At 37.8% G+C, this 11953-nt stretch overlaps 1 protein-coding gene across 3 annotated transcripts in view; it reads right to left on the reverse strand.

The window, feature by feature from the left end:
* AKAP7 (A-kinase anchoring protein 7) overlaps nucleotides 1-11731 on the reverse strand; it is a 64809-nt gene extending 53078 nt beyond the window's left edge. For all 3 annotated transcript variants that reach the window (XM_070932713.1, XM_070932714.1, XM_070932712.1), the window contains exons 1-3: nucleotides 11365-11731; nucleotides 5352-5489; nucleotides 3186-3331 (exon numbers count right to left, since the gene is read on the reverse strand). In XM_070932713.1, the coding sequence (XP_070788814.1) occupies nucleotides 3186-3331; nucleotides 5352-5489; nucleotides 11365-11653 (573 nt within the window). In that variant the 5' untranslated portion in view covers nucleotides 11654-11731. The remainder of the gene's footprint in view (nucleotides 1-3185; nucleotides 3332-5351; nucleotides 5490-11364) is intronic.
* Nucleotides 11732-11953: the final 222 nt, after the last annotated feature.

Consider the following 11953-nt stretch of genomic DNA (forward strand, 5'->3'; position numbering starts at 1 on the left):
AAACATGCAAATCCAATCATAACATTGATTAATGAATACAATCACTGAAAAAAGGACAGACTGTATTAGCTTTTTCTCTGAAGAGAATTGTGATGGCATGTCCAGTCTATTTGAAGCAGTAAAAGAAGCTATTATCACAAAACATCTGTGTTACATCAACCTCATTTTAACAGCAGGTATTGCGAGCTTGGAAATTCTAGGAGTGAGAACATGTAGCCCATCCTCAAATATTAATACCGTATATATAGGAATTAGAGTCCATTTTAATACCACATCAACATAAAGAGTTTAATTGTTCTTGAGTCATCACTGCCTGGGACATTAAATTCGTACAGAGTCTGGCAAACAATTACAGGATTATAGAGTAACTCCACTAAGTTAAATCAACTATAGCAATGGGATGAGGGATATTAGTATTGGTTAGAGATTCACAAAACATATGAATAAGGTGCTTCCCTGTTCAGTGAGCAGGATTGTACATTTTGTTGTTGTTGGCCTGGGATAAATTTAACATAATGGGAAAGAATGAGGGCTGTAATATGTAGGGAGAGAATGCCGCGATATTCATTGAGGATTTTTTAAACCTATTTAGGATTTACATAATAGTATTTTTGTAATGTAAGTCTGTAATGTAACAGTCTGAATTCTTCAGACTGAAGTAAACTGTACCTGCAATATTTGACAAGTTGATAGCACTGTCAAAAAGCATTGTAAGTATGCTTTAATTTGGCTCCTTATGCTGCATAGGAAGGTTGGACTTGATGACCTAAATAGTCTCTTCCACCTCTATTTCTAAGAGTCATGCAAAATGGATTGTGAGGCCATCATTTTTACATCTCTAATAAAAGAAGCCTAAATAATAAGAGAGTCAAATAATTATTTATTATATTACTCATATTTGTTAAATTGGAAGAACTTTTTAATATAAAGACCAAGCTTACTTAGGATATCATTACTTGATGCGTGTATAACTCATAATTAATGTTCATTTTTTCCCCTAAAATTATATTCCAATAAATTTCTAAGCATTATGTTCAACTTTATCTATTTGAACTATTCATTTTCATATGCTGCATGTAAGCTTCTGAATAAAACTTAAGAAACACTTTACAAGATGATTTACCTTTTGATCTGAAAGCAGCAGGAAAGTATAATATTCAGTCGAGTATATTTGGTTTGAAGTAAGACGAGGTCAAAGAAATCAGTTAAGATTAATTACAATTTAGTGTATGAACATAACTGCCTTGTTTTAATAAAAAACAAGTTTCCAAATATCATATCTGGAACTGCAACAAGACACTGCAGTTTCAATTTAATGTATCTCCTAATTCCCATCATAAGATTCTCTTTCCTGCAAACCTAGAACAACAGTATGGATCATTTGTAGAGTTAAGCCTAACTATAGGTTGTCCTCCACTTACGACCACAATTGAGCCCAAAATTTCCATTGCTAATTGGGGCAGTTAAGTGAATTGCGCCTCATTGTATTACATTTTTTGCCACTGTTAAGCCAATTGCTGAAGTTGTTAAGTGAATCATATGGTCCTTAAATGAATGTGGCTTCCCCCACTGACTTTGCTTGTCAGAAGCCAATTGGGAAGGTTACAAATGGTGATCACAGGACCCCAGGACAATGTAATCCTAGTTGCCAAAGGGCCAAATTTTGATCACATGAACATCGGGATGCTCCAATGGTTGTAATTGTGAAAAACAGTTATAAGTCACTTTTTTTCAGTGCTGTTGTAAATTCAAACAATCACTAAACAAATGGTTGTTAAGTCAAGGACTGCTTGTATCACTGTGCTTACTAAGAACTATTAGTTTAGGGCTATTGCCTCCAAATGACAACAAATGAGTGCAAATTTAAGGGGAATAGAAATTCAAAGAATATTATATAGTATGGTAAAGAACTGGCTCAAATAAAAGTATTCATTTTACTGTAAAGTCGATTCTTTGAACGGAGCTTGGCTCTTGCAAATTTCATTGCCACGGTTTCCTGACCACAATGTAGATGTGATCTGCCAGTATGTTTTTCTGAAAGTCTTTTTTAAATTTACAATCTAACTTGTGACCCTGAATGTATCCAGGGAGTCCAAGATCTGACCCTGATTAGCTTTTCAAGATTAGCCTGTTCACCCTGTCATTTTGGTCAACACTTAAGAAAAGCAGTAATCAAATTATTTCAAGTTGGGATTAAAGTGGGGAACCTAAAAAAATATATCCATCCATCTATTACTGACTTTCCAGCTTTCTTCAGATCATGCCTTCCTGGTAAGAGTAATAAGAAATGCTTTACAATCAGGTTATAGACACGGTATATATAAAATAACATGACCAATTATCTTAGTTATTAGAATACTGTACGCAGCCATGAGAGTTGAAAGAAAAGGTCCAGCTAAGAGAGGAAATATTCCAGATAGCAATAGCACTTAGACTTATATGCCACTTCATAGTGTTTTACAGCCCTCTTTAAGCAGTTTACACAGTTAGACTATTGCCCCAACAATCCAGGTTCTCATTTTACTGACCTTGGAAGAATGGAAGGTTGAGCCGGTAAGAATCGAACTCCTGGCAGTGAACTGACTTAGCCTGCAATACTGCATTCTAACCACTGCACCACCACGACTCTACAGATACTGTAAGTACCTTGTCTGACTGAAGCCTTCCTTCACCAGGATCTTATTTTCTACAAGATGAAATAACTCAATATATCCTTTCTACTAGTTGTATTCTTAGCTCAAAGTATACTCTACCAGTTGTATTCTGTAACAATTGTGAGAATCATCCTAATTGCCTACGCTTATGAAACACAACAAACTATAAAGTAAAACATTGAGAACAAACTCACCAGCCATATTTTAACCTAGCATGTTATACAAACTCGGATATGTTTGAGGGAAAGAAAAAATGCTAGTTAGGCAGATAATTATTTCTCAAAAATCTTCCTGTTTTCAAACTACCCTCTTATTTTCCTCACTCCTTCCACCCTCTTATTAAATTTATCTTTGATGTCACTGTTGTAATCAGAATAGGTGAGCCTTTTTTAGATAACATGATTTTTAATCAGTGGAATTCCTGTGCCAACAATATGAAACAGATTGTTGTGATTAGAACTAAACTGTGATTTATTAACTGTATGCCATTTTAGCTACTAAAAGAGTAGATTTTAAGAAAAAAAATATAACCTTTGGATTTGTGATTGGAACAGAAATGAAATAATTGGGTCTGTCTTGGTTTTTCTTTTTCTTCGTTATTGTACTGTCTTCTTCACTCCCCTTTCCTGCTATTCTCTTTCTCTTCTTTTTAACAGATGGTTTAGATTTGCTTGAGGCTGGATAGAAAGCAAAAGAGTTATTATACTGTAAGCACATGTAAGTAGAACAATGCGTAACATCTGATAAATACAACATCAAAAGGCCATTCAGACATTATTTTATCCTCATTTTCAAATCCAAATGCTAAAGTTTCATCCTTTCTTAGTCAGAAACAATAACACTTCTATTCTGTTCAAGATGTTCCTCTGTCCGTGGAAGTCCCAAAGGTGCTTTTTCAAAACGCAACTGGACTTTCTTTGTTTTGCTTGAAGGTGTTTCACTTCTCATCCAAGAAGCTTCCTTAGTTCTGAACTGAAAGGCAGAATTGAGAAGAAGGTTCTTGGATGAGAAGCGAAATGTCTTCAATCAAAACAATGGAACTCCAGGTACCTTTTGAAAAGCACCTTTGGAACACGCACGACCTGGATGGTCAAGAATCTCCATAGACACCGACCCTTGGAAGTAATGCTAAGGAGTGCAGAAGGAAGGAAGAACTAAAAACAAAGGCCACATTGCCCTGTTTTTTCAATGTTTAAAACACCCAACAAAACACTGCTAAGTACAAATCTGGTCCTAGTCCAGGATTAAAAACCTGGAGCTTCTACATATTTTGGACTGAAATTCCTTGCCACTGGCTGTACTGGCAATAACTAACGATTAACTAAAGCCAAGAATCCAATAGAAGGGAATATGTGTAGTTCAGAGTTGAATTGTGGCCTCCTTGGTCCTCTCTAAGCTTGCTGTTTGCTTGCAGATATTTCATTACCCGACAAGATAACATCACCAGTGCTAGGAACATGAAGTTTGCTACCTGTTGTATACAACAGTTTGGCCTGCCAGCGTATGTGGGGATATGATTTTCTCTTTACTAGTTCCTTGATTAGGCTATTGCCTTCTGCTAGATTGCTCATCTGGTCTTAAATTGGGTGTTGATTGCTGCAGAGGATGTGTTTAAGTTCACATCTGTGTTCAAGACAAGCAATCTAGCAAAAACCAATACCCTAAATGAAGAAATTGTCAAGGAGAAAACCACACCCCCATCAACACTGGTAGGCAAGCTATGGTGGGGAGGAAACTCCATATCCCTAGCACTGATATGATCCAGTCAAGTAATGAAATGTCTGTAAGCAAACAACCAAACTAAGAGGCCACTAAGAACTCTAAAGCGTAGAATATCTGGTACCAGTTTGCTTAATCCTACTAATGTTTTTTCCCTCAATTCAACCTCTAATACATTAATGGGAAAATCTCCTGCCTGCCCCAAACAAACATTTGTCGTGGCTAAAAAAGCACCAAAAATTCAAAGTTTGAAAAGTTTCTACCTGTTATAAACATAAAACATAGTGGGGTCAAGATGATTAGGAAATATTTTTGTTTCCAAAAGGGGCACTTGTTCGTTCATTTTTTCTTTTATGAGACACTCATACAATGTTGCTTCAAAATTATTGTATTCCAGTATTGTCTGGGGCACCTTAAATCCATGTCATTTTTTCAGAGTGCTTGTGTGAGCGTACCCTTTGTTTGCTTTGTATGTTTTGAAACTTAAAACTCAAATTATAACATCATTCGGTTCCAGGTGGCCTTTGCAGGGTACTTATTCTGCTCTGCTCCTAAAGCTTTAATTAGTTCTGTGTTCATACACTCTGGTCACACTTAATCTTTTAGTTAGTTGCCTCTGGTATAATAAAGCAATCCGTCTTTCTTTATTAAATGTTTTAACTGCATTTTTCATTATTGAAAATGCCCTTTTGTGGCATTTCCCTACAAGGTTAGCACCAGCAAGCATTAGAAAGCAGCAAGCTTTTGCTTCATAGAAATAATTCTTATGCTGAATTACTTGGAATTCAAATATATTTCAGAAAAAGGAAACCTCTAGCCATTTTGAAAGGGAGAATTAAAAAGACCTGGAATTTGAAATGGCAAAAGTTAGGGAAATTTTCTTTTGAAGAAATCTGGACTAAATGGTACCTGTTCGCTTAACTACAATGTGAATATCCAATCTAACGAAGTTTCAGAGTTCTATTCTACTAAACTTACTGCTAAATTCAAGTTCAATATCTGCTCCAGCAAATGGCATTTCCGCCATCAAGTTATCAATTGCATTGTTAGAGCTGTATGGTTTCTTCTTTTGCTTTTTCCGATCTTTTTTCTTGCACTCCACAGTTTGTTTTCCATCTGGAATACATTTAATACAATGAATTTGGTTTTAGATTTCATGGCTGATTAAACCTTCACCAATAAAATTCTGTCCTAGACTACAAGCTCATTACAAGGCAGTTTTTCAAGCACAATATTAGAGGTTCTCCAGCATTTGCTTATTTCTCCAGTTTGCACATTTAACTGACTTTTTAAAGCATTAAATACATTGCAATAAGAGATATGCATATATATTTCGATCCTCATTTGAAGGGATGAAGTTGACTCAAGTCTTTCATAACAATCTGCAGTTTAGAGTAATTCTCTTGCTCTGATTTTTAAAGCTGTGAAACTAGAATAAATTTCTCTGGGTATGGCTAAGTAAGCTATTAACAGTGTTCTATTAATGTGAAGAAAGGTTGGCGACTCAGTTCTGCACTGAAAAAAATGATTCAGCCAAGATACATTCAAAGGCTTCTCATAGCTGGAACTGTTAAATGGAAACAATATTATCACTTGTTTGGCTTCAGATTTTATTGGTTCTCGCTCATTTCTTATTTAGACCTATTTGGGAAACTTACGATAAAAGGTGTGACACATACTTTTAAATAAACTCAAAACATTTTTTCCTATTCCAAATACTCAAATATCTGCAACTCCACTATTGTGTTGTTATGTATGCATTCAGGGACATAACCCAAAGCCATGATTCAATTATATTCTTATCCATTACTTAGTGACTTGTAATGATGCTTATCAAACAATCACATAACAGAGGAATTGAGAGAATTGTTTTTCATTTTGATCTAGGTTGCAGATCTAAGCAGATTTAGAGACATTTGTTAGGGAATCTCGGAAACCTTGCCGAGTTCCCCAAGGCTGGGTTTAGGAAAAATGAGCACAGGATTCCATCCTGAAAAGCAATAAACTGACCTAACATGTTTAAGTTTTGCTCCGTATCACTTCCTTAAGTTTATTAGCCATATTTTTATATATCCTTCAAGTGTTTTCCAGAATTCCATGCTACTTTGATTATACCATGTGCTGTACAAATATTATGTTTAGCATTCAGCCAGTTCTATCTGGTTCGGGCTAACTGATAGTGGCGGCTGTGGGAGGCTCCGCCCACCTGCCATCACGTCCCGTTTTATATGCTCTGCGCATGCACAGAAGGTCCTGTGCATGCGCGGAGGTGGTGCATGCGCTCCCATTTGCGAACTAGTAGCGAAGGTAAGTGAATACCACCCCTGGTTTAGCACCTTTTAAAAAAAGAGGGCTTAGAATTCTTTGGTGTTTGGCTTTTTTTTCTTTTCTTGAGGCTTTTTACACTAGAGCAGTAATGGTAATCTACAGGTGATATGCCATGCCATTTCTGGTAACACCCCAGGCAGGGGTGGGTTCTACTTACCTTTACTACTGGTTTGCAATGGGATCGTCGCGGGCAGTGGGCGGGGCCTCCCACCGGTTTTACTACTGGTTCTTGTGAACCGGTCCGAACCGGGGGCAATCCACCACTGACCCCAGGCCTCTAGACCCTCTAGACTCGAGCTCACCTGCTCTCACACGGCCTCTGGGGCCTCATGCAAGAATTTCAGAGTGAAGTAAAAAAAATCTCCCATTACTGCAGAAAGACACATCTCATTGTCAAGGTTGGGTATTCCACTTCTTATCCAGAGGGAATTTGGCAGTAGAGGAGCACATTCTATTCTTAAGACATAAAAAGAAACCAGTGGCTTGATAGATGGAGTGTGAAAAAACCCAAACATTTCATCCAGATTATTAGTGTCCTGGATAGTGTTTCCTGGATACCTCATCCCTAGCGCTAGGGGAGATAAGCCACCTGATTACAAGCTAATTGGCTTCAGTGTTCAAAAAACAAGGAAAGGATATCTGCTCCTGGAAGCTGTACAGAAATTGTAATAGCTGTTAGATGGCGACCAATTGGGGGAAAAAAAGATTTCTCTTGTATGAAATGCTAAGATGAACATCCTAGCTGAACAATCCTGTCTTCAACAGGTTAATGGTTTTAAAACCACAATGTGCCTTTTTATCTGGGGAGGGGAGGGGAAGGGAGAAGAAAAATTGCCTGCCCCAAAATCAGAGGCATGAATTTCAGTTGCTCTGTTTTAGACAGGCAGCTAAAAGCTTACAAATGTAGGCACCATGTGGGCAATTTATTGGGACATAGATCACCAGTTCCTTTTAGGTGCACTATCACTGACCAAATCTAGTTTGCCATCTTAAATTTCCAAAATTATTACAAGTAAAAGGGCTATTATGGCAACTGTCTTTTATTGACCGGATACTTTTGGTCCTGTATGAAGATAATATTTAATGAAACAAACAAACAAACAAAAAGGGAAGATGAATTTCCCTGATGGCTTTGTGTCAGAGCTTAATTGCCCCATTTACAACACATAGAAATATGTGGTTTGCCCATTATATAAATATAAATGCTATGAATAATCAATACACAAGGAAGCAGAAACTGCTGAACAAAATGATTTGCCGTATTAGCAAGTGAGGCAGGTATTCTTTCTCTCAAGGGAAATCATCAAAAAAGGATGAGACAAACAAGTGAGTCATAGTCATGAGTGGATAGTCTGCTGGTTAACAACAATAGATAGATAGATCATATGTTACTCCAACACGTAAGTTGGTTATTGTCATTTATTGCCCAATAGCTTTCATTAAAGATAGGTTTTTTTGTAAAAGTTTCATTCACAAAAAAGACCAATTATACTTTGCAACCCAATCTATATACCTCTAATATTGAAAGCTTTTGCTCTCATTTTCTGATAGTGTCAGGGACTGAAAAGCTTTAAGTTTCCTGCTGTAAGTTGCAGGTTGAATTGAATAGCCTCAATGATTCAACTCTATGACCGTATTGTTATAAAACAATGATAATCTCTAATTGAGTACTGTACGCCTAGGACTTCACAGAATATACTGTTCTTTCCTTGTTTTCAAACTGAAGATGCATTTTTAATTGTGGAGAAGCAGGGGTGTGGCTACTATTCGAATGGAAGGCATCTAGGGAATACAAAAGATGTAGACTAGATTGAGAAATCAAAACAACACATTAGAAAATGTCTATGGCAAACCACATCTGGGACTGTTACCAATAAAATCATAACAATCTATTCATTATATCATCAGGAATTGAGCTTGACCTGGAGAATCTACTGCAAAGATTCATAGGCTGTTCTGTTCCTTATTACTGAGAAAAAGCGATTTAAACCAGATTCTATCATAAATGTTCAATTTCTAAAATACAAACACACTCTCAGGAATAGACAACATATGGTTTTATAATAAGGTTGTTCTTACTGCATACAGAAGCATGTAATCCTTAATTATTAGAAATTTTGAACTCTGGAACGCTTCAGATAGGCTTTGATGAAGCTATACTACCTGGATCTGTGAGTAGAATCAAATACTAATCACAAATATTAGGAGCATAATAAAATATACCGTGATTCAACCCATGCATCTCCCAAGATAGGTATTTCTTCATTATCTGTGCTACCATACCTGTCCTTGAGAGTACCGGTTGTTAACTAGGAACTAGGTTTATGTCAGCATATCCTGCATTGTATAATATTTTTTTTGGAACAGTTTTCAGTATTACTCAGTGAAAGAAAAGTACTCTGTTTTGGTTGTCTGTAACTAAGAAACTGGCAACATTTTAATACAGGTGGCCCTTGACTCATGAGCACAATTTCTGTTCCTAATCAAAGTGGTTGTTAATTGAACCATATCTGGTTTTACCTTTTTTGCTGTGGTTGTTAAGCGAATCACTGTGGTTATTAAGTGAATTATATGGTTATTAAGTGAATCTGGCTTTCTCCATTGACTTTGGTTGTCAGAAGACAACTGGGAAGATTACAAATGGTGATCCCATGACCCCAGGATGCTACAACCATTGTAAATACTTGCCAGTTGCTAGGCACCCAAATTTTGATCATATGATTATGAGGATGCTGTGAAAGTTGTAAGTGCGAGTCAGTTTTTTTCAATACTGTACTGTTGTAACTTCAAACCAGTGCTAAACCGGTTGTAAGTTGAGAACTACCTGTACCTGAATAATTGCTGTATTAGGTAGTAAATATGAATGCACCTCACCTTTCCCCCAAACTGTATTAAAAATCTATTACAAAGCCTGACTTGCTGGCAGCTGTTAAAGCAGTCCAGATATTAATATCACTTTGCTTTCTAAGTGGATTTAAAAGATAAGACACTTTTAATTTCCCTCAGTAAATTGGTTTCTATTAGAAAATGGAAGGGCAGGGCCACAAAAAGCATTTGTAATTTTGATGCAAACTAAAACCGTTTGAGATAATGGAATAACATGGATACAAAATTCAACTTCATATTGACCCATAAAGTTTATCACATACCACCAAGTTTTAGTCAAATTTCTCTAACAAGATAAACATACGGTGAAAGAAAATCAATTCATGTGTTATGCCCACTAAAAAAAGAACAAAATGCCCACATGAAGTAATACATGTAAACCAAAAGGTGACTTAATGAACAAAATGCAGTGACTTCTAAAGCTTTGCTTACTTTCTGTGCCAATCTGGGGCACAGAAAAATTGTTCAAATTGAGATTTTATTACCCTTATCAACTGTTTGCTTAAAAAGCATGGGTTAATAAATAGCGGCATGTTTATGCATTTAAAATGCTGACTTACTACACTTCAATAAGCCCATCATAACTCCCATTCCTAGTGGTAACCTCCAGCTGCCAGTTACAGCATCCTCCAGCAGCAGGATTAGACTTGGTCACTAAATTGGAAAAGAGGCCATCAGAAAACATCTGAATAGCAAGCTAGACTGATTTTTTTTTTAAAGGAGATGACAGTGGCAAGTCACTTTGTACTCTTGCCAAGAAAGCAAAGGGGGACATGTCTGTATAACATCCAGAAGTTTGAACTGGACTCAAATAAGATCCTTGCAAGGTTTTCTACTCAAGTCTTCTCAGCCCAATTCGTTGATTTCTTTTAGCAGGATTATCATCCCTTTTGTGGAATAATTATTCATAATACTTGGGGAACGCTCATAATTATTCTTTCTCATATCGGGTGGTCTCTCTAGAGCAGTGGTTCCCAACGTGGAGCCCACGCCCTACAAGAGGGCACTTTGATTTTTTAATGGGGGCAATTGGAACCTTGTTTAAACCAAGTTAATGGCATTTTAGGCTTCCTCTGCATGAGTAGGAGTCACTTTTTGAAGAATTATATGTGGGGGGGGATCAGGATTTTAGAGTTGCTAAACAGAAGACAGCAGTCTGATTAATATAAGCAAGCGTATATATTGAAAATACTGTATTGCATATGTAGAGTGAGGTTGGATAGATTTGATTAGTTTATAAGTATAAAATAGGTCGTCCTGTCTCCTCTGGACTGTATTATGAATTTATTATTGTACAGATTTATGTTAAATATTGGTTTACCAATGTATTGTTTATATTCTTATACTTTCTTTTTTTGCTTTTCTTTTCTTTTTTTTTGTCTTGTTTTGTCTTGTTCTTTTTTGTTTTCCTTTTAACTATAAATGCAAATAAATATTTTTTTTAAAAGGATTTTAGAGATGCTTAGGTGGGGCATGGCCAAAAAAAAAAAAAAAAAAGGTTGGGAACCACTGCTCTAGAGAGATTCTGATGCCCTTATGATGACCGAGCTCCCTTTTTGGGTTAACTAAACGCCGGAACAAAACATTGCACAAGTTTTAGACGAGGAAGGGAGGTTTCATTATCTGCCACTGCCAAACTGTGAGAGGCAAAATGGAAGTGTGCCCCCCCCACCACCTCCCACGTTAAGGAAGGAAAAGTTGAATAGGAGGGTGGGTCTGCCGGACGCTCCTTTCTTGGCTTTGGGGCCGTGGCTAGCATTCATTATCTCCTCCTCACCGATCTGTTGTGACAACTGCTTGCTCGCAGTTGGAGGCTGAACTTTTCCTCCTATTCCTCCTCGCCCAGCTTCCTCCTTCTCCTCCTCCTCCTTCGCTTCCAGCCTTTGGGAATCCGCCCGGAGAGGGGAGGATCCCTGTGCAGCCATAACGGCGCCGGAGAACAGAGATACCCGTCCCACCTCTGGGGGCGCCCAGGGGATCTGGGGAATAGAGGACCCAGCTGCCCCCGCGGCGAAGCGAACGGAGCGGAGAGTCCGGAAAAGAAGTCGCGGCAGTTTCGATATCATAGCCCAGGCTCTCTCTCTCGCCTTCTCCCGAGCACCTACGGAAAAACGGAGGAGTCAAAGGAAAGCTCCACCGGTCACTGCCGTTCAATCGGCGGAGCAGACACAATTCTGCTCTCCACCCCACCCCCCGCACGTCTAATTTTAGGGAAAACTACGACTCCCAGCATGCAACGCAAGCTTGCAGAGGGGGCTCGAAACGAGGGGAAAGAGCGAGCAGGGCATTGTGACGCCGCTTCGAATGTTTATTGGGAGTCATCGGCGTTAGGCCTTTCTGGTCGGTTTGCAACTTTGCATCGCGTG

Source organism: Pituophis catenifer, unplaced genomic scaffold (assembly GCF_029215685.1).
Source record: "Pituophis catenifer annectens isolate HBS135680 unplaced genomic scaffold, rPitCat1.0.hap2 SCAF_1, whole genome shotgun sequence".
NCBI lineage: Eukaryota > Metazoa > Chordata > Lepidosauria > Squamata > Colubridae > Pituophis > Pituophis catenifer.